The sequence below is a fragment of the Hemicordylus capensis genome, chromosome 1 (genome assembly GCF_027244095.1).
Source record: "Hemicordylus capensis ecotype Gifberg chromosome 1, rHemCap1.1.pri, whole genome shotgun sequence".
Classification (NCBI taxonomy): domain Eukaryota; kingdom Metazoa; phylum Chordata; class Lepidosauria; order Squamata; family Cordylidae; genus Hemicordylus; species Hemicordylus capensis.
Genome location: NC_069657.1, coordinates 17,758,672 through 17,782,369, shown reverse-complemented (window position 1 = coordinate 17,782,369; position 23,698 = coordinate 17,758,672). Strand labels below are relative to the sequence as shown.

Sequence of the window (23,698 nt, the reverse complement as noted above, 5' to 3'; positions counted from 1 at the left end):
AAACCTTCCCATGCTCATGAACAACAGTTAGACGCTGAACAATCAGGCATGAAACCTAAAAAACCCGTGAGGGGTTATAAGCCTTAAGGGATGGGGCTGTAGCTCCATGGAAGAGCAGCAGAAGATCCCAGGTTCAATCCCTGGCATCTCCAGGTAGGAAATACCCACCTGAAATCCCCCAGAGCTGTTGCCAGTCAATGTAGACCAGGGATTCTCAATGTTGGTTCTTCAGATGTAATTGGACTTCAACTCCCATAATCCCCAGGCCCAGTGGCCTTTGGCTGGGGATTATGGGAGCTGAAGTCCAAAAACATCTGGAGACCCAACGTTGAGAATTCCTGATGTAGATAATACTACCATAGATGGCTTAGTGGCCGGTTGATAGGGCAGTTTCCTATTTCTAAGCCAGTACAGTTCTTAGAAAGCACATAAAGCCTTGGCTTTTACCCAGGCTTTTAAATGAGCGTTTTGTTTGCTGCTGCTTTGTATCTTATGGTTATACTAGCTGAACCCGCACAGAGCATCTGTGCCCCAATCTCCTCCCTCCCCCCCCCCCGATTCAATCCCTGACATCCACAGACAGAGCTGGGAAAGACCCCGGCCTGAAACACTGAAGAGCTGCTGCCCGTCAGAGTTGACAGTACTGAGTTTGATGGATCAATGGTCTGACTCAGAATAAGGCAGCTTCAGATGTTCCCAAATATGATACAAACATGTTGGGTTTGCATGACTTGAGCCGCTATGCTATCTGTTTTTGCATTTATATCCCACTTTCCCTCCAGGGAGCCCAAAGCAGTGCATGGGGTTATGTGCATCCTCACAACAATGCTGTGAGGTAGATTAGGCTTAGAGATCAGTGGCTGGCCCAGAGCCACCCAGTGAGTTTCATGGCTGAAGGGGGATTTGAACTCAGGTCTCTCCTGTCCTTGTCCAACACCCTAACTCGGGGCAGGCAAACTTGCCTCTCCAGCTCTTGCTGAACTCCCATCATCCATAGGCAGAATAAATTGTGGCTGGGGGTGCTGGGTGAACAGCTGGAGAGCCAAGGTTTCCCACCACTGCTATAACCACAATGCTGTTTTGGTTGCAGAAAAGGAGAGGAGAGCTGGTCTTGTGGTAGCAAGCATGACTTGTCCCCTTAGCTAAGCAGGGTCCACCCTGGATGCATATGGATGGGAGACTACATGTGAGCACTGTAAGATATTCCCCTTAGTGGATGGAGCCACTCTGGGAAGAGCATCTAGGTTCCAAGTTCCTGTAAGGTATTCCCCTTAGGGGATGGTGCCTCTCTAGGAAGAGCATCTGATCTGCATGCTTGAATACAGAAGGTTCCAAGTTCCCTCCCTGGCAGCATCTCCAAGATAGGGCTGAGAGAGACTCCTGCCTGCAAACTTGGAGAAGCTGCTGCCAGTCTGTGAAGACAATACTGAGCCAGATGGACCAATGCTCTGACTCAGGATATGGCAGCTTCCTATGTTCGCTGCTCTAACCACTATACTATGCCGGCTATTCAATGCAGGCTCTCATGAATGCTTTTGGATTCTTTAGGGAATCTACATTTTAGGAATCAGCCTAGCTGGCTGAGAATTAGTAGCCAATATGAATGCCTCCTATCAACCCCCCCCACACACACAGTGAGTGTGGCATGTAATGAGCACAGTCCACCCAGAGCTTCTCTTGCACAAGCCTGATGTGAACAGTTGCTGTGCAAGAGCACAGACACACACTACCACTCCCCTTTATTTCTGCAGAGCTTTCCCAGGAGAAATTACCCACGTATCATGATGAAAAATAATCTTAGATCAGAGTTCATCCTCCTAGCAGTTCTGTATTGTGCCAAGTGTTGCTTGACGGATAGCTATACCTCCACCTGTCCCTAAGGATATACTGCCTTTTTCCAAGCTTCTGCCCACAATATTGAGTTTTTAGAGGTTTGCCTTAAGCCTGTGGCTAAAACAAAGCTGCCTAATGGCGCAGTGGGGAAATAACTTGACTAGCAAGCCAGAGGTTGCCAGTTAAAACCCCTGCTGGTATGTTTCCCAGACTATGTTTCCCAGACTACAGGAAATACCTGTATTGAGCAGCAGCGATATAGGAAGATGCTGAAAGGCATCATTTCATACTGTGCAGGAGGCGGCAATGGTAAACCCCTCCTGCATTCTACCAAAGACAACCACAGGGCTCTGTGGTCACCAGGAGCCAACATCGATTGGGCGACACACTTTACCTTTAAAACAAAGCTATTGCATAGGCCAGGGCCACATGCTGGCTACCCAAGAACTCCAGCATATGAGACACCTTTGATTGGATCCATATTTTTGCTGGTCGGAACAAATGCACTGTAGGGCAAAACTACATTTTTGTCTGTCTGTCTGTCATATTTTTATACTGCCTGATATGTGCATCTCTAGGCGGTCTACAGAATTAAAACACAACAAATATAGAACAGAATAAACACAGTTGAAAATTTCACAAGATAAATAAGAACAGCCTCCTAAGATAAAAACAAATAGTTTAAAATTAATTTCAGTTAAAAGCCTGAGAAAACAGGTGCATCGTGAAGGTCTTCCTGAAAGCTCTTATTTCAACAGGGGGCATATTCCAAAGCCCTGGGGCAGGCACAGAGAAGGCCCGGTTGCGAATCACCACCAAACGAGCCAGCAGCATCCATAACTGGACCTCCCTAGTTAACTACACAGGGCACTTTGACAGAGCATGCTTGCTTTTTCTAACTAAAATAGTAGATGGCAGGGTTGGGACCACAGCATGGGGAAGGGTTAACATCACCACTCTCGTGCTGTGGTTCCAATCCAACTCTCCCCACCACCGATTGTTGCTACTTGCAAAATTTTAAATATTATGGGCTACCTGAACTCAGATTTCTAATCCATTTTGGGTTTTAGAGCAGAGATTGTTAACCTTTATGCATCTATGGACCCCTCAGATCTTCCAAGTATTTCCATGGACCCCCATGCCATATATAATATAATATGATATGGTTGAGATATGATATGATATGATATGATATAGTATGATATGATATATGATAAAAATTCCAGGAAAATGAAGGGCGTACTATATTTGGATTATAAATTATGGTTGATGTCTGGATTAAATTGCTCATGGGTAATCCCATTGAAATTGATGGTTCTTTAATCCTGATTAAATTAAATAGGATTACTTATATCGGGCAGCAGTGATATAGGAAGGAACCAAAAGAAATCCACAGGGCTCTGTGGGCGCCAGGAGTCAAAAATCGACTTGATGGCCCATTTTACCTTTTTACTGTTAGAAACAGTAGCCGAACTTCCCCTTCAAAGAGGCACCACTCTTAAAGTTGTGATTTTCTTTATTTAGCAGAGAGAGAACAACTGGCCCTATCCAGCCCCAGCACAGCATCTCTCCGGTGGCTTATGTTTCTTTTTAGATTGCGAGCCCTTTGGGGACAGGGAGCCATCTTGATCTATTTATTTTTATTTCTCCATGTAAAGCGCTTTGGGAACTTTTTGTTGAAAAGCAGTATATAAATATCCACCATCATCATGATGATATTAGAAACAGGCGCTATTAAGAGGCCCAGGACCCCTGTTTTTCTCTGCATCTAAGAATTCTTTTTTTCTTCTTTTGTTTTTGCATTTTTAAGCCAAACCAAGAAAGTAAGTAAGAAAGTGGTGATGATGCTGGCAACTCACCAGCCAGAGTCCCGCATTCCACCCCCACCTACCCAGGACCCTGAGTGCTTACCTTAAGTGCTTCTTCTGGGACTTGGTGCTGTATGTGCTCCAACACATACATGTTGGGATGTAGAGAAAACGTTAAGGAAACAAGGGAGCAAACAGCTTAGGAAGAAAACAGAAGAAGAGCTGAGCTGGATCAGACCAGAATTCCACCGGGATTAGCCTTGCCGTGTCCCCGGAATTTAGGGTAGCCCCCAGATTTTGGCTCCTTCACCCGGCTGCTAAATTCCACAAGGATTTACCTCGATTTCTAATGCGCCACCCAGTTTGCCCGGATTTTACTCTGGATCCGATCAACATGGGAGAGAAAAGGAGGAGGGGAGAGGAAGGAAGGCTCCGTGGCTTTGCCTCCTGCCATTGGCTCCACAGTATCTCCACAATCACTGGTTTGTTTTATTGTTCTAAACCACTTAGAGACTTGGGTAGTGATAGGCAGTATACCAATCTGTCAAATAAATAAATACATACATACATAAATGCAAATTAGTTGCTGCATGATTTGCATAATATGCAAATTTGGTCACCCAGATTTGGGAAACTTGAATATGGCAACCCTAACCGGGATTATGCTTGCCACTGGGGCATCTGGAAACCCACAAGCAGGGTTTGCAGGGTATATAAATATTTTCAAGCTTGGGTCCCCAGATCTGGTTGGACAATGACTCCCATCACCTTGGGGACCCAAGCAGTGTTCCCTCTAACAGCAATTCCCAGATGTTGTTGACTACAACTCCCAGCATTCCCAGCTGCAATGGCCTTTGGCTGGGAATTATGGGAGTTGTAGTCAACAATGTCTGGGAATCCCTGTTAGAGGCAACACTGGACCCAAGCATGAGAACAACCACCAGAAGGCAATCGTCTTCCCTTGCTGTTCTTCCCCAGCACAGGCTTGCTCAACTTTGGCCCCCCCCACCTGTTCTTGAACTACAACTCCCATAATCCCCAGCCACAGTGGCCAATAGCCAGGGATTATGGGAACTGTAGACCAAGGACCGAAAGTTGAGCAGCCCTGCATATCCTTTGCCTCTGGGCAAGACTGAACTATCCTCCACGAATTTGCCTAATCCCCTGTTAATGCCATCTATAGATACTCACTTACTGTTATGTTAATAGAAACTATCAGGCCCTCCCCACTTTATCTAAGAAAGAAAATGGTCTTAAAACACCACCTGGCAAGCTAAAATTACAGGCAGTCCTCTTGGGCAGTCAAACCCACAGATGCTCCACTGCAAAAGAATGGGTGACTCAGAGTCAGGTGAGAGGGATTAACACCAGGACATCATTCACTCCTCTTGCCTCTCTCACTTCGCTCTCACCTCCACCACTCTCCTCTTACACCAAGCTGTCCAACTACCAAACCATAATTCGGGGGGGGGGGGGAGGAAACTTTGATCCCTGGATGACCTTCCTACCCCTGGATAGGAAGCTGCCACTACTGAGTCAGACCATAAGTCCATCTAGCTCAGTGCTTTCTACACTGACTGGCAGCAGCTCTCCAAGGTTTCAGGCAGGAGTTTTTCTCAGCCCTACCTGGAGATGCCAGGGAATGAACCTGGGACCTTCTGCATGCAAAGCAGATGCGCTACCACTGAGTTCCAGCCCCATCTCCTAAAGGGAATATCTTACAGCAGCCCGCATATTACCCTGATCCAGACATTATGCTGTACAAGTGTACAGAAACCTGTACACTCGTATGTGTGCTTGTGTGAATGACTGTACCTGGGTTCATTTTAAACATGAACCTGGACTGAGGCCCTTCGGATCCATGGTACAGATAGGACGTATACTGCTGTACTTGCGTTCATCATGAATGACTGTGCCTGGGTACCCATCGGTGTACACGACTGTGTCTGTGTACACATGCTGTATGAGTGTTGACCGGAACGTAGGAACGGGTCAGACTGGCAGCGGCTTCTCCAAGGTTACAGGCAAGGAGTCTCTCTCAGCCCTGTCTTGGAGATGCCAGGGAAGGAACCCGGAACCCTCTGCATATGCTCTTCCCATAACAGCCCCATTCCCTAAAGGGGAATCTCGTACAGTGCCTATACATGTAGTCTCTCATCCAAATGCAAACCAGGGTAGACCCTGCTTAGAAAAGGGGACAATTCATGCTGACTGTCACAAGACCCTGGAGAGAATCTATCTATGGGGTCTCTAAGAGTCGACAGCGACTTGATGGCACTTAATCAATCACAAGATCAGCTCTAATAAAATACACTACAAAAGAAGCGCATTTCAAAGCGATCATTTTTATAATGAGCATGGGGAGAGCTACTGGCCCTATTCTACCCCCAGCACAATATTCCTGCAATGGTCATTGCTGGTTTCCACCTTGTGTTTCTTTTTAGACTGCAAGCCCTTTGGGGACAAGGACCATCTTCCCATTCTTTTTCTATGCAAGCCACTTTGAGAGCCTTCATACTGAAAAGTGTTACATGAAGAGTAGTAGACAAACAAATAGTAGGACGTGCCTTGCAATACACAGTGCATTCCATATTACATAGGAACACAGGAAGCTGCCATATACTGAGTCAGACCATTGGTCTATCTAGTTCAGAATTGTCTTCACAGACTGGCAGAGGCTTCTCCAAGGTTACAGGCACAAGTCTCTCTCAACCCTATCTAGAAGAAACGTACTGTAACGTATTGTATGCTTTGGTAGTTTGTTGGTTCAATTAAAAAAATCTTGCCCTATTTAAAAAAAATAAATCTTGTCCTATCTAGAAGAAGGCAGGGAGGGAACTTGAAACCTTCTGCTCTTCCCAGAGCAGCTTCATCCCCTGAGGGGAATATCTTGCAGTGCTCACACATTAAGTCTCCCATTCAGATACAACCAGGGCAGACCCTGCTTAGCTATGGGAACAAGTCATGCTTGCTACCCCAAGACCAGCTCTCCTCTCCTTTCTCTTTCTATTTGAATAGAATGTCAAGGGGTGGAGAGAGTCAAGTGATAACATTCATTTTACACCACAGGTAAATGGAAGACATTTTGTCATCACTTGATCAATTTTTGGTTTGCACTCTGTTTATGCTCCGGAGCTTGTTTACACAACACCAGCCTGGCATGTTAGGCAGGAGCACAGACAGGAAGGCTCTTTGCATGTAAATAGCTTAGCTTTTCCCTGGAGAGGCAGGAGATCCAAGCCAGGGCCTTTTGCATGCACAGCAGGTGCACAGCCACTCCCCTACACAACACAACACAACACAATCCTAGAATCGTTCACAGAAAGAATGCAGCACAGCAGCTGAAGTGAATCATTTCAAAGATTTCTACATTACAGCTGCACAAAATACTTGGCTTCTGCTTTGGCACTTTGTGTGAAAACACAAAGAGTACTTTGAGGGGAAAGTCTGGAGATTAGGGTTGCCAACTGTCCCTCATTATGCAGGATGTCATAGGAACATAGGAACATAGGAAACTGCCATATACTGAGTCAGACCATTGGTCTGTCTAGCTCAGTATTGTCTTCACAGACTGGCAGAGGCTTCTCCAAGGTTGCAGGCAGGAATCTCTCTCAGCCCTACCTTGAAGAAGCCAGGGAGGGAACTTGAAACCTTCTGCTCTTCCCAGAGCGGCTTCATCCCCTGAGGGGAATATCTTGCAGTGCTCACACATCAAGTCTCCCATTCATATGCAACCAGGGCAGACCCTGCTTAGTTATGGGGACAAGTCATGCTTGCTACCACAAGACCAGCTCTCCTCTCCAGGAGATAAATGTCGCTCATTTCAGGGATGAAATGTTGGTCCCCATAGGGACAGCATTTGTTCCTCATTTATTCAATAGCATATAATTCAATTGCATATACGTCAATGATACTCAGGCTCTCGATGACCACTGCATACACCACCCAGCCCCACTCCCAGCCAGTCCCCCACCCCACCCCAAACTTGTGTCCCTCATTCTGGCAATGAAATGTTGGCAACCCTGCTGGAAATGCAAGCAAGGCCTGGAAACGTTACATTAGAAATTGACCAAGGACAAGATGCATTTGGGCACAGTTTGGAAAACCTGCTAGTTCCCCGTGGCGGGCAGATGCATGCCCTTCTGCATGAGAACACTGCTGACTCAGGCAATGTGGGGTGGGGGGAGGGGGGAGAAGATGGTGTGAACTGTAAAGAGCTGAATGAAGAGGGAACAATGATCAAAACAAAGCGCCAAAGGAAACAGCAGGGAGGCAGAAAGTGAACTGGGATGCAAGAATTAGATCTCTAACTCTGTTAGCAGTTATTTCATTTCAGCAGGAGATGCTCTACTGTCTGGCTGTGTGCGTGTGACACACACACAGGAAGGGAGGGAGGGAGGGAAGCACAATGACCTGAACAAACTCAAGGACTTCAGATCTGTGTCTGCTGCCAAGATCTGCCAGAATGCCAACTGTACTGTAATCTGTGTTTTTGTTGTCAGGAACATAGGAAGCTGCCATATACTGAGACAGACCATTGGTCCATCTAGCTCAGTATTGTCTACACTGGCTGGCAGTGGCTTCTCCAAGGTTGCAGGCAGGAGTCTCAGCCCTATCTGGAGATGCCAGGGAGGGAACTTGGCACCTTCTGCAGGCAAGCATGCAGGTGCTCTTCCCAGAGTGGCCCCATTCCCTGAGGGGAATATCATACAGAGCTCACACATGTAGTCGCCCATTCAAATGCAAACCAGGCAGATCTTGCTTAGCAAAGGAGACAATTCATGCTTGCTACCACAAGACCAGCTCTCTTCCCATAGATTTGTATTGTTGTTTCTTAAAGCACTCCACAATAATGCCAGCACTTGCAATATAAAAAATGCAATGCTGCAATGATGAAGAAAGACAGCAAAGAAATTGGATCATGACCTAATTCAACAAGTTAATTAAATTGATGCATTACTATTCAGGAGGGGAATTTCACCACTGACCTGATTTTCTTTCCACTGAGGCCCTTTAAAGAGAAAAGGTCAATAGATAAGAGGACGGGAGGGCGCATGAGCGCATCACATGTGCACACAGAGATCGTGCTGTTCTCTGACAAAGGTTTCAGCATATGGATCGTACTATAATTCAAGTTTAGCACCCCCAAACCTCAATACAGATATACCAGGGACCAAAACATTATGGGTTTCGAGCCCACTACATAGTAAACACATACAAGCCCTACTGGTTGATCTAGTCCAGTACTGTTTACACTGATGGGCAGTAGAGATGTGCACGAACCTGTTCAGTGTTCCATTCGAGGAACGCCAAACAGGTTCGGAACCCCCACATTTGAACCGGTTCGGATGCGGGGGCGACTTCAAGGCGCGGGGAGGGTGCTCTTACCTTCCCCACTGTGTTTCTCCCTCCGACACGGCTTTTTAAAATGCTGGCGCGAGGCCCCGGCTGTATACCCTCTTGCCACCACGGTCAGTGTAAATCTGGAAGTGAAACACTTCCGGTTTTATGCTGACCAGGGCAGCAAGAGGGTATACAGCCACCCCACGCCAGCATTTTTTAAAGCAGCGCCAGAGGGGGAAACGTGGCAGCGGAGGTAAGAGCACCCTCCCCACACCTTAAAGTCACACACACACCCAGGCTGTTGAGCGTGCACGGAGCTGGTCCTGTGCACACCCCTAACTGCCAGCGGCTCTCCAGAATTTCAGGCAGGCGTCTTTCCTAGTCCTACCTGGAGATGTCAGGGAGTGAACCTTCTGTATGCTAAGCAGATGCTCTACCGCTGAGCTATGCCCCCCATCCTCAAAGCAGCACGACCAAAGGTTTGGCCAGGAGGTCTGGGCTAGCAGGGAAGCTGTCCAGCAGGTTCCAAGGAGCCAGAATTAGGCCCATAAACCTCAAAGAGGGACTGTTCCACAAAGCGGTTGTACCAGCACTGACTGTACCAGCACCAGCTATGGACTGACAGTTTTGACAGTGGACCTGATGGCTCTTCCTGGATCTTTTCCCAGCTCGGAACTGGAGTCCGCGTGGAGCTCGCTGCTTCCTCCTCCCAGGTAGACCTGGTGGATGGGAGGCTTTGAACTGCCAAGCGGGCAATCTGTCATCGGCCTGGAGCTTCACCACAGGCCTATCACTACCACTGGTACCGAGGTCCCAGAAGGGATGAGGGGGTGTGGAGCTGGAGCGGGGATCCTGATGAGAGGGCCTGGGGAAGAGAACTGGTCTTGTGCGAGAGAGCATGGATTATCCGCTTTGCTAAGCAGCTCTGCCTTGGTTGGCATCTAGATGGGAGACTGCTTGTGAGCGCTGTAACATATCCCCCTTAGGGGATGGGGCCATCGCTCAGTGGCAGAACACCTGCAGGTCCCAGGTTCACTCCCTGACATCTCCAGGTAGGGCTGGGAGAGACTCCTGCCTGTAACCTTGGAGAGCTGCTGCCAGTCGGTGTAGACAATACTGAGCCAGATGGAGCAATGGTCTGACTCGGTATAGGTCACCTTCCCATGTTCCAGATGCCCGACAGTGCCAGCTCTGGTAGCAGCTGTGAACTAAGCGTGCTCTCCGACTGCATTCTTACACAGCTGGCAGCACATCTGGAGTCACTCATTGCAAGCTCTGCACTCGAGAGGGACAAACGTAATCCGATTTCCAAATCACTGACAGTCACAAGAACAGCCACACAATTTCTTGCAGACACGCCGTCCGCAGGTTCAAGCCTGAAGGCCAGAAAGCAGAGTCCGAGACAGGGTTCCCTCTAACAGGGATTCCCAGATGTTGCTCACTACAACTCCCAGCATCCCCTGCTGCAACGGCCTTTGTCTAGGGATTATGGGACCGAGAAGACCCCATGAAACTCACTGGGTGACTCTGGGCCAGTCATGTATCTCTCAGACTAACCTACCTCACAGGGTTGCTGTGGGGATAAAAATAACCATGTACCTCTGAGCTCGTCAGGGGAAGAGTGGGACATAGATGTAAATAAATAAATAAATAAATAACATCTGGAAATTCCTGTTAGAGGGAACACTGGTCCCAGACTATAGATTTCTTATCTTCACGGCCTGCTCATGAGTTTCCAGAAACCTCCAGCCGCTCACTAGTGGAAATAGGATGCGTTTACATAAACCAAATACTGCATTTGTAAAGCAAACTGCTGAAGGTACCGGATAACATACATACAAGACTTTTTAAAAGTTGCAGTGGCTGGTATTGCTCCATCACACTGAAGTTGCAAGACAGCTGAATGATTTCATTCCCTCTTTCCAAATCTGAGGCCAAGTACAGTATCAGCAATTGCATTCCCTTGCTGAACAAAAGAAAAAAGCTAGAAAGCAGAATATTATGGGAGCCAACACAAAGCTTGTTCCAAGGAAGAATTCCTACTAAAGCCAATAAAAATCAATAAACCAGCTTTACCATTATCAAGGCCAAGCCTGGAGCTAGTCTTGTGGTAGCAAGCATGAATTGTCTCCTTTGCTAAGCAGGGTCCACCCTGCTTTGCATTTGAATGGGAGACTACATGTGTAAACACCAAGATATTCCCCTCAGGAGATGGGGCTGATCTGGGAAGAGCACCTTCATGCTTGCATGCAGAAGGTTCCAAGTTCCCTCCTTGGTATCTCCAAGATAGGGCTGAGAGAGACTCCTGCCTGCAACCTTGGAGAAGCTGCTGCCAGTCTGGGCAGACAATACTGAGCTAGATGGACCAATGGTCTGACTCAGTAAGAGGCAACTTCCTATGTTCTCATGATGCAAATTTTATTGGCCTGCTGCGTATCCAAAAACCTTCAAGAGACCAAGGACATAACCCACAAGGTGGTTTTCTTGCACAAGCCCCACTGAAACGAATCAAAGTTGCAAAAAAGAGTACAGTAACCATTTATTTTGTGGGGACTTTGTAGGTCTGGGCTGCACAATTTTGACCAGGGCTGCTCAACTTCAGCCTTCCTACAGATGTTAGCCTACAACCCCCATAATCCCTGGCTATTGGCCACTGTGCCTAGGGATGATGCGAGTTGTAGTCCAAAAACAGCTGGGTGGGGGCTATGCTGAGAGGCCTGACCTTGGCCCGCCAGCTGGTTTTGGACTACAACTCCCATCATCCCCAGCCACAGTGGTCAACAGCCATGGATTATGGGAGTTGTAGTACAGAAACAGTTGGAGGGCCAAAGTTGTGCAACCTGGTGTAGGCAATAGCCACCATATTGATTATGTTTGTTAAAGGGGGGCATCAATGACATTTCAACTTCATCCGCAAGGAGAGGAAAGGCACAAAATTTGAAGACTGCATACAATTCTGTGTACAAGCCCCACAAAAGGATATCATAGCCAAAGCGGATCACATCGTTCAGTTTCAGCGTGATGTATTTCTGGTCGGGAATCCGAACATCGTTCACAAAAGTCTGTGGAAAAGAAGAATAAAGTGTCATTAAATTGGAAAGTTGGGGTGCACATGTATGTGGAAATGATCAGTTGTGTCTAAGAAACCCAACTAAGCGTTACTAACTCATCTGCACAGGCACCACCAAGCGACTTCTGCCTCGCCCCTTCTCATCCATCCATCAACCCACACCACTCTTCACCAAGATGGCCAACCTTCCTTCCTTCCTCCTTGCTGCTGGAAAGAGATTCAGGAGCTGCATCACAGCTGGTTCGTCCAGACCTTAAGATCTGCAGGAAGCAGCCATGACATAATTGCAGTGCTCTTCTTTCCATCTTAGGAAGTGTGTCCTTTCATCCCTGCTACATTTGCACCTTCCCAAAAGTACAAGTGCAATTCCACAGTACAAGGGCAACCAGGATGATCAGGGGTCTGGAGCACCTTTCTTATGGAGGCATGGCTACAACAGTTGGGCCTTTTTAGTTTAGGAAAAAGGTGACTAAGGAGAGACATGATAGAGGTCTATAAAATTACACATGGTGTGGAGAGTGGGCACATTTCTCTCTCACACACGCACTACACTAGAACCAGGGGTAGAGTTGCCATGCCCCCCGGAATTCCAGGTTTCACCAGGATTTTAAGCATCTTACCCAGATTTGCCCAGATTCCAGCTTTCAATTAAACAAAAAAAAAGCTAAGCTCTAGCCCTTGTAGAAGTGGAGTTATGGAGCAAAACGTACAGTCACTATTCTGCTCAAAAATTATTTTCAAGCCAATTTACATAATATGCAAATTAGGCAGCCAGATTTGGAAAGCCTGAAAGTGGCAACCCTAACCAGGGGTCATCCCATGAAAGTGATTGCCAGGAAATTTAGGACCGGCAAAAGGGAGTACTTTTTCACGCAGCGCATAATCTATGGAATTCTCTGCCATGGGATGTGGTGATGGCCACCAGCTTGGATGGCTTTAAAAGAGGCTCAAGACAAATTCATGGAGGACAGGCCGATCAATGGCTACTGGTCTCGATGGCTATAGACTTCCTCTAGGCTCAGAGGCAGGATGCCTCTGGAGACCAGTTGCAGGGGAGCAACAGCAGGAGAGGGGGCATGCCTTAATCTCTTGCCCATGGCCTCCCCAAAGGCATCTGGTGGACCACTGTGAGAAACAGGACTAAGGCCTCGGGCCTGATCCAGAAGGGCTGTTCTTATGTTCACAGTGGGCTCATTGCTAGATGATGCTAGAAGAGGAGAGCTGGTCTTGTGGCAGCAAGCATGACTTCTCTTAGCTAAGCAGGGTCCGCCCTGGTTGCATATGAAAGGGAGACGTGATGTGTGAGCAGCACCTTAAGATATTCCCCTCAGGGGATGGAGCTGCTCTGTGAAGAGCAGAAGGTTCCAAGTTCCCACCCTGGCATCTCCAAGATAGGGCTGAGAGAGATTCCTGCCTGCAGCCTTGAAGAAGCCGCTGCCAGTCTGTGAAGACAATACTGAGCTAGATAGACCAATGGTCTGCCTCAGTATATGGCAGCTTCCTCTGTTCCTATGATGTACTTCTCAATGTACCCTGCAGTTTCCAAAGGGAGTAGCCCAAGGTCAAAGAGAGGTCTGTAGCAAAGACAGTATCTGAGCTCAGCCCCAGTCCTGAACCTAAACTATAAGGCCTTTCTCTCTTCCCAGAAGCCACTCATTTAAACATTGTCTATATGCTGCAACAACAAAACAGTTGCTTCTTATTCTCCGCTCCAAAACACAAATAGATTGCAAACAGATGCAAAAACATCCCAGAGTGCAGGGGGGGGGGAGTGTCTAGGCACATACAGCTGTACTTGGACTGGATACTGGGAAACACTGAGAGGGATCCATCTCTTGCAGATTTGCAGATGGATCTGCACAGAAAACAGAGGCACAAGATTCACTGCAGCTACGCATTGCCAGGTTTTCACAGGAAGAGTACAGATGTAACCTGGTTTGAGCCCAACTGTTTAAGGATAGTGGGGGGAGGAAGAGGCAACTTAAAAGTCAAGCAGGATGAGCTTCCTGCACCAAGGCCCACTTTGATGCTCTTCCTCATTTCACAATGGCCCAGGTTCAAGATACGTTTTTTATCAGCTTCGGCTGATACGTCAGCTAAGTCCGTTTCTAGAGGTGAATGACCTTAAAACAGTGGTACATATGCGGGTAACCTCCAGGTGTTTGACTACTCTAATGTGCTCTACGTGGAGCTGCCTTTGTACACTGTCCGGAAACTACAATTGGTACAGAATGCAGCAGCCAGATTGGTCTCTGGGACAACACGAAGAGACCACATAACACCGGTTCTAAAAGAACTGCACTGGCTGCCAATATGTTTCCGGGTGAAATACAAAGTGCTGGTTATTACCTATAAAGCCCTTAATGGCTTGGGTCCAGGCTATTTAAGAGAGCACCTCCTTTGTCACAAACCCTTCCGCCTTTTACAGTCTTCTAGGAGGTCTGGTTATGGTTGCCACCAGCTCGTCTGGTGATGACTCAGGACCGGGCTTTCTCCGTGGCTGGCCCAAAGGGCTTTGGAATATGCTCCCTGCCGAAATAAGAGCCTCTCCTTCTGTGTTTGTTTTCAGGGAGCACCTCAAGACTCTCCTGCTCTCGCAAGCTTTTAATTAGAATTAATTTTAATAAGTTGTTTTCTATTGTTTTAATTGTGTTTTATCTATTGTAATTGCGATTTTTAATATTAAGATTTGTACACCGCCTAGAGGTGTACATATTAGGCTTGAGCCCAAAACGTTTTGGAGGCCATTATAGAGGTCTCCGAAATGTTTCGGCCACCGAGGCCGTTTTGGCTTTCGGAGGCGGCAGGGGTGTTCCCTTAAGGGTGGGGGAGGGTGCACTTACCCTACCCGCCGCATTTCTCCTGCCGGCGCTCCTTTGTATCAAAGCCCCTTAGGGAGGCAGCATACTTCCCTGCCGCCCCGTTGCCATCCTTGGCTGGAAATACTGGGCATGCGCATGCGCGCCCAGTACTTCTGGACGAGAACTACAACGGGACGGCAGGAAGGTACTCTGCTCCCCGAGGGGCTTTGATCCAACGGAGCGCCGGCAGAGGAAATGCGGCAGGAGGGGTAAGTGCACCCTCCCCCGCCCTTAAGGGAATACCCCTACCGCCTCCGGAATGGTTCCGGGCACATCCCTAGTACATATCAGGCGGTATAGAAATCTAAATAAAGAAACAAACAGATAAATAAAAAAATACATCATATAGGCAACTAAGGTCTGGTGCAGACACAGTGCTGCCTGATTTCCTAACCATGGTTAGAAGATCAGCAGTGCCCCATGGGCTCACACACTCCTTTCTACTTCCTCCCCTTTCCTCCACTTGTGAATTTCTCCCCAGCCCCTTCATTTTTGGAACACAGGAAGCTGCCTTCTACTGAGTCAGCTTTTGGCCCATCTAGCTCAGTATTGTCTATACTGATTGGCAGCAGCTCTCCATGGTTTCAGGCAGGAAGTCTTTCCCAGTCTTACATGGAGATGCCAAGAAGTGAACCTGGGACCTTCTGCATGCAAAGCAGATGCTCTACCACTAAGCTATGCAGAGGCGGATTAACGTAGTAGCAAGTGTAGCATTTGCTACGGGCCCCGCATTTTTTAGGGCCCCACATGCCCAGCTTCCAACTGGGAATTAAAGTTAAAACTTTACCTGTTTTATTTGGTCCATGTTAGATAAAATATCCCTTTTCTGCTAAATGTGCCTTGTAAGAGAAGGCCCAGCACAGCATCTGTCCAGTGGCTGTTGCCTACCACATTTTTCTTTTTAGAGTGTGAGCCCCTTGGAGACAGAGAATCATCTCTCCACTCTTTATTTTTCTATGTAAACCACTTTGAGAATTTTGATTGGAAAATGGTATATAAATGTTCACTGTTGTTGTAGTAAGTGCGAGTTTGTGGCTTGGTCACCCATACTCCAAAATATAGCAAATGAAAAAATTAAATCACTTTACTATGCAAGTAAATAGTTTATGTTTTAATATTTATGTGCATTCTTTTAAAATGTAGGGCCCCTTTATAACATATGCTACAGGCCCCGCACTAGCTTAAACCGGCCCTGAAGCTATGGCCCCATTCATGGGGTACCCATGGTGTGGCAGAACATCTAAGCTAACCATGGTGTGGCAGAACATCTGTACCAGTACTTTTGCTAACCAGGATTGGCTCCAATCCACAATTTGAAAGCAATGGGTTTTGTATATATTTAAAGTGCCATGGCATTGACGCACATGGCATATGAAGCATTACTACCGGTTCACCAAATTCAATACTGACCGCCCTGACTAGTTGTGACTCCCTAAGATTTCAGGACAGAGGCCTTCCCCAACCTTTTACTTGGAGATGCCATAGCCCAAAACTGACTTCTTCCAGATGGAGCTGCATTGGAGGAATGTCCAAACAGCCAAGCTGATCTGGACCTGGAGACCAAGTCTGGGTTCAGAAAACATCAAGTCTGGGTCTACACATGCAGAAAAGATTGCAGAATTCCAGTGGGAGATACCAGTGAGGTGATGTTTTTTATCTTATTTTTAACGTTAATTATTTCATTTAAGATCCCACCACTGCTAAAACTGGGACAAGAAGCTTTACCTTATTGGCCCTAATCCAGATCCTTGCTGTGTGGTCCATATAATGATGGCACTATTCCAGATCCTGTGATTACCTCTCTTGGTGGTTTCATGTACATGTTAGAGCAGGCCTGCTCAACTTTGGCCCCGCCCCCCCAGCTGTTTTGAGACTTCAGCTCCCATAATCCCCAGGCACAGTGGCCAATAACCAGGGATTATGGGAGTTGTAGGCCAAAATTTGCAGGAGTGCTGAAGTTGAGCAGCCCTGTGTAAGGGCCAGAACGAAACCTGTGGACAAGACAGCAGCCATGAAGCAGATGAGGAGAGCTGGTCTTGTGGTAGCAAACATGACTTGTCCCGTTAGCTAAGCAGCGTCTGCCCTGGTTGCATTTGAATGGGAGATATGTGAGCACTGTAAGATATTCCCCTCATAGGGTGGAGCCGCTCTGGAAAAAGCATATAGGTTCCAAGTTCCCTACTTGGCAGCATCTCCAAGATAGGGCTGAGAGAGATTCCTGCCTGCAGCCTTGGAGAAACCACTGCCGGTCTGTGTAGACCAGGGATTCTCAGCGTTGGGTCCCCAGACATTATTGGACTTCAACTCCCATAATCCCCAAACAAAGGCCACTGGGGCTGGGGATTATGGGAGTTGAAGTCCAATAACATCTGAGGACCCAACGTTGAGTATCCCTGGTGTAGACAATACTGAGCTCGATGGACCTCTGGTCTGACTCAGTATATGGCAGCTTCCTATGTTCCTAAGCAGATCTCCAAAACCTTAAAGTCACAGAATGTAGAGCTGGAAGGGACCTTGAAGGTCTTCTAGTCCAGCCCTCTGCGATGGCCACCTAGCTGCTGCCAGAGAGCTTGCAGCGAAGGAGAGGCCAGCACGGCACACGGCAGACTGCTGCACTCTCAAACAGCTCCTGGATTTAGGAAATGCCTCCTAAAGAGGAGAGCTGGTCTTGTGGTAAAGGTAAAGGGTGCCGTCGAGTCAGTGTCGACTCCTGGCACCCACAGAGCCCTGTGGTTTTTCTTTGGTAGAATACAGGAGGGGTTTACCATTGCCTCCTCCCGCACAGTATGAGATGATGCCTTTCAGCATCTTCCTACATCGCTGCTGCCTGATATAGGTGTTTCCCATAGTCTGGGGAACATACCAATGGGGATTCGAACCAGCAACCTCATGCTTGCTAGGCAAGTCATTTCCCGCTGCGCCACTGGGTGGCAGTGAGCATGAATTGTCCCCTTGGCTAAGCAGGGTCCACCCTAGTTGCATATAAATGGGAGACTAGATGTGAGCAGCTCTGTAAGATATTCCCTCAGGGGATGGGGCTGCTCTGGGAACAGCATCTGCATGCTTGCATGCAGAAGGTGCCACGTTCCCTCCCTGGCATCTCCAAGATAGGGCTGAGAGAGGCTCCTGCCTGCCAGTCTGGTTAGACATCACTGAGCTAGATGGTCTGACTCAGTATATGGCAGCTGCCTATGTTCCTAATGTCTAGCCTAACACAACAGGCAGCCCCCACAAAGCGATGCCACCTACTCCGAGGCCTGCCAGGCACCCCCAAAGAATACCAGTTTTGATGGCATCAGAAGCCATTGCCTTGCAGAGAGGGGCTATAGCTCAGTGTCAGAGCACCCGCCCTAAGTGGCGCTTGACTCACAAGCAGGTTGCCAGTTCGAATCCCCCGCTGCTACTATATCGGGCAGCAATGATATAGGAAGATGCTGAAAGGCATCATCTCATACTGTGCGGGAGAGGGCAATGGTAAACCCCTCCTGTATTCTACCAAAGACAACCACAGGGCTCTGTGGGCTCCAGGAGTCGAAATCGACTTGATGTCACACTTTACCTTTGTATGTAGAAGGTCCCAGGTGCACCGTGCCGCACTACTGAGGCCTGAACGGACCAGAAAAAGTTATAGAACAGGCCGCAGCGGTGATTATTAAGGCCTGCAGGGGGAGGAGGAACTTCCACATTCCCCACCGCCTTCGGCAAACCCACCCCACCCCCGGAGGGAATTTAAGGTTAAAAAAATAATAATAAAATTGAACGGTTCGAGCCGAACCGGAGGAGGCGGGTTCAACTCAACAGCGAGCTGTCGAGCCGGATTGCACATCCCTAGAGAGAGAGAGACTAAGGAGAGAGTAGAGAGAGAGGAGGAGCCAGCATCAAAGAAGACTCCTGCCTGAAACCCCGGAGAACAGTTGCTAGTCAGAGTAGAGGCAGTACTGAGCTAGACGGACGAACAGTCTGACTTAGTAGAAGGCAGCTTTATATGATCATAAAAATATGACCTAGCTGCTGACAAGTCCAGGAGAATCAACAGGAACACACTCCCTTGGTCTGTCTCCCAGCACGACCAAAGCAATCCCAAAACCAGACCCTTCTCTCTGTGTGTCACAGCAGTCAAGGTTCCATACCAGTCACATGTCAATTGATCTTGCAATGATCAGGTGATGGACATGCAAGAGAGAAGGAAATAATCATCCTAATGGCTGGTTAAACTTACATGGTGTCCATGGACAATAAAAACAATGTTTGAGAGGTCAGCTTAAGGACGATTAAAATGTAGTGGGTTTTGTTTGCATTTGTTTTGTCACTCTTATCTTGGCCTGGAAGCCATATAGGAGTGAAGATATAACACATCAGCATCCGAAGATCACTGGGACACACACGGGGGGGGGGGGCGGTGTCCAAGCACACAACTCCCTTGCATTCTGTTGTTCTATGTGCACACACAGAAGTGTGAGTCAGTTATTTTTGCATGCATCTCTGTGTGAAAGACTTGTATTTCAAGTCCAGTAGCCCTTGAGTTCCTAGTACCCAGTGCTGTATTTTTTGTTGTAGTAAAGGTTATAGTTGCAAGATAACATTTTACTCGGATGATTACAACAAACACTGGCCAATTTTGCTGGGCTTGGATCTGGAAATGAGCTTTAAGTAATGTAATGGTCATCTTGCAGAAGAGTGCCTGAATTCTTCTCAAGTTCAGATTAACATCTACAAGTCAGCGTGGTGTGGTGGCTAGGGTTTTGGACCAGGACTGGGGAAACCCGAGTCCATATCCCCGTTCAACCATACTCAGTGACTCTGGGCCAGTCCCTTCTCTCTCAGCCCAACCTACCTCACAGGGTTGTTGTGAGGATAAACATAAACTATGGACAACACTCTGGGCTCCTCAAAAAAGAACAGTCTGTAAATGTAAAAATGAACACAGAAGGAGAGGTAGTGATTGTGTACCCCCAACCAATCCCACCCATAATGTCCGGGGGATCAGGAAGCTTGAGGGGGGCAGGGCTGAGGGAATAAGTGACTTCCAAACATCAGACTGACTTGGCTCTGTTTATTTTCCATTTCTTTTTTTGGAAATAGCTCTTCTTTTCTTCTGAGGGAAGAGGGAAGCTTGCCCATCGCCGGTAACTATTTTAGAACTGCATGAGTGAAGCCACACTCCCTCCCCAGTTTTTGAGAGCAACTCTGTGGCAGAGTTGCCTATTAATAGCAGCCATATCTCCCAACCATTCTAAGCAGCAAATTGACTACTAGACTTTAAAAAAAAACACACCTGGTTCATCCTGCAAGCTGTCCTCCTTTGTCAGAGCCCGTGCTTATTAACACAACCTCACACACTCTGGATATAATTACTCTATTATTAATCCCCTGGAAGTCAGTCAACACCACTATTATATTTTATTTCCTTTCTATCTGACCAAAAACTCTAGACACCATATCCATGGAAAAGCAATAATAAATGGTTAGACTAAACCAAATAAGTCTGCCATTAAAATCAAGAGGCAAGAGGGACCATGGTTTGGGTAAACAGTATTTAAATAGGACTAAAGGTAAGTAGCCACCTATGGCACAGTGGGGAAGCAACCTGCCTAGAGAGCAGGAGGCTGTTGGTTCGAATCCCTGCGGGTGTGTTTCCCAGAATATGGGAAAGTCCTGTATCGGGCAGCAGCGATATAGGAAAGGGCTGAAAGGTATAATCTCAGACTGCACAAGAGAAGGCAATGATAAACCCCTCCTGTATTCTACTAAAGAAAACCACCTGGCTCTGTGGTCACCAGGAGTCGACACCAACTCGACGGCTCAACCAAAAGGTCAAGGTAAAGTTGTGCCGTTGAGTCGGTGTCGACTCCTGGCAACCACAGAGCCCTGTGGCTTTCTTTAGTAGAATACAGGAGGGGTTTGCCATTGCCATCTCCGGGGGGAGGAGCCGTAACAGAGTGGTACAGCACCTGGTTTTGCATGCAGAAGGTCCCAGGTTCAGTCCCCAGCATCTCCAGGTAGGGCTGAGAAACACCCGTGCCTGAAACCCTGCAAAGCCACTTTCAGTCAGTATAGATAATTCTGAACTAGATGGACCCAGAATCTGATTCTGTATAAAGCAGCTTCATATAAATAGATAAATAGGAGTCCAGAACCACAAGCCCTTTCTTCTGCCTGCAGAGAACAGGTGTGAAGGAGCTTTATTGCTATGGTCCCCAACCTATGGTCCACAGCCCACTAGTGTGGTCTCCAAGCGTACTGCAGGTGATCTGTGGGGGGTGGAGGAGGGGAGATAATAGGAACATAGGAAGCTCCCTCATACCGAGTCAGACCATTGGTCCATCTAGCTCAGTGTTGTCTGCACAGACTGGCAGCAGCTACTCCAAGGTTGCAGGCAGGAATCTCTCTCAGCCCTATCTTGGAGATGCTGCCAGGGAGGGAACTTGGCACCTACTGCATGCAAATGCTCTTCTCAGAGCAGCTCCATCCCCTAAGAGAAATGTCTTATAGTACTCCCATGTAGTCTCCCAGAATTCAAATGCAAACCAGGGGGATGCTTCTTAGCAAAGGGGACCATTCATGCCTGCTACCACAAGAGCAGCTCTTCTACAATCCTGTTAGATTACGCAGGCAAATGTACTGTGATGAGTAATACACATTTGTGAGCGAGCCTAATACATTATTAGAAGAGCGGCATTTTCCTTCTATGCTTGACTCCCATCAGCCACAGGCTTTAAAAAAAAATGTTTTAAAATGGCTTGCTTAAGTGGTGGTCTGCAAAAGCTTTCAATGACACTGTAGTGGCCAGCATAAAGGAAAAGGTTGGGAACCGCTTCTCTACGGCTTTCTAGTACAAACTTCCTCTTTCTGCCATCCCCGTCATACCAGGCTATTCATTTCAAGCAAAGACTTCTCCAAACATCACCTTGGAGCATCCAGGAGTAAATTGCCTATTCTTCAGCAGAAGCTGCAGAACCAGTGCGTGCATGGGCAAGAGTAAGTCACTAGATGCTCCAAGGTGCACTGTGTGGGGACCTCTCCTTGAAGCAAACTGCCTGACCCAGGACAGATGCTTATCTCTTATATTTAGCAGCGGGGAGAGCAACTGGCCCTATCTAGCCCCAGCACAGCATCCCTTCAATGGCTGCTGCTGGCATCTACCTTATCTTTCTTTTTTGACTGTGGGCACTTTGGTGACATGGATCCATCTTATTAAGTTATTGTTTTCTCTATGTAAACTGCTTTGGGAACTTTTGTCGAAAAGCGGTATATAAATATTTGTCATTTGTTGTTATGATTCACCAAGGAGAGGAGAGTTGGTCTTGTGGTAGCAAGCATGACTTGTCCCCTTAGCTAAGCAGGGTCTGCCCTGGTTGCATATGAAGGGGAGACTAGAAGTGTAAGCAATGTGAGATATTCCGCTCAGGGGATGGAGCCACTCTGGGAGGAGCAGAAGGTTCGAAGTTCCCTCCCTAGCAGCATCTCCAAGATAGGGCTGAGAGAGATTCCTGCCTGCAACCGTGGAGAAGCTGCTGCCAGTCTGTGAAGACAATACTGAGCTAGATAGACCAATGGTCTGACTCGGTATATGGCAGCTTCCTATGGTTTGCCCCAAACCTTGTGGGCCGATTCAGATACCATGATACTGATCCTCCAGTCAGGAACATGGCATGAGCTTGTGTACACTTTCCCTCCTCCCCTCCTGCAAGGGCTTCTCCCTCATCTCTCTGGTTTTCTCCAACCATGGTTTGCTGCAACACCTGAATCAGCAAAAAAGATTATTATTATTATTATTATTACATTTATATCCCGCTCTTCCTCCAAGGAGCCCAGAGCCGTGTACTATATACTTAAGTTTCTCTTTCACAACAACCCTGTGAAGCAGGCAAGGCTGAGAAAGAAGTGACTGGCCCAGAGTCACCCAGCTAGTCTCATGGCTGAATGGGGATTTGAACTTGGGTCTCCCTGGTCCTAGTCCAGCACTCTAACCACTACACCACGCTGGCTCTATAATTTGAAACAATACTTCAAAGTCAATTTGCAAACCATGGTGCTAATGACAGTTTGCCATTTCAGAAGCCACAGCAAGCTATGGTTGCGGGCGGCGGGGAGACTACGGAGAGAAAACCCAAGAGGAAGAGGAAGGGGAAGAAGCAGCATGCAAGTCTGCAATGTGCACCCAAAACTCCAAGCCATGGTTTGAAGGATCAGGTTGGGGGCAACTGAACTAGGCTCGATTGTAGCTTTGATCCTAGTTAAGATCCCAGCTCTACCTTGAAATCATATTTTAGCCTGCCAAGCCAATCCATCTCCCTGGAAGACATAAAGGGGCATCTGAAAGACCTGCTGGTTGCCTGTCAAGCAGAAAGGCTCAAGAGGCAGATAATTAACCATGGGCATTTGAAATATAATGGGCTAGATCAGATGTCACACAGAGCCATAATCAAAACTTGGCTTCACACAATGCCCCTGAGCCTCAACTGCACACACTCCCCCAACCTGCCTCCAGTGGTTTCCCTGCCCGTACACGCCTTGGAAGAATTCTTCTTCCAACTATGGCCTGAAAGAAGACAGGATCACTCATGACATCCAAACTGACAAGATCCTGGCTTATTCTCTCCTAAGTTGCAAAAAACAAACAAACAAAGAAAGCCACCCTACAATCTGAATCAGACGTCAAACCTCAGGTTCAGATCATTGTTTTAATTTTGGAGCTTTGGGCAGGCCGAGCCAGGGCCAGTCAGTTTGGACATCACAAGGAACCCTGGTTGCTTTCGAGGCACAATCAGAAATCTGCACTT

The 23,698-nt window shown here is 47.5% G+C and overlaps 1 protein-coding gene across 5 annotated transcripts in view; it reads right to left on the bottom strand.

Annotated features, from left to right (window-relative positions):
- CEP170B (centrosomal protein 170B) overlaps nt 1-23,698 on the bottom strand; it is a 134,010-nt gene that overhangs the window by 80,961 nt on the left and 29,351 nt on the right. For all 5 annotated transcript variants that reach the window (XM_053278824.1, XM_053278842.1, XM_053278852.1 and 2 more), the window contains exons 4-5: nt 11,968-12,046; nt 3,745-3,803 (exon numbers count right to left, since the gene is read on the bottom strand). In XM_053278824.1, coding sequence (XP_053134799.1) covers nt 3,745-3,803; nt 11,968-12,046 — 138 coding nt within the window. The remainder of the gene's footprint in view (nt 1-3,744; nt 3,804-11,967; nt 12,047-23,698) is intronic.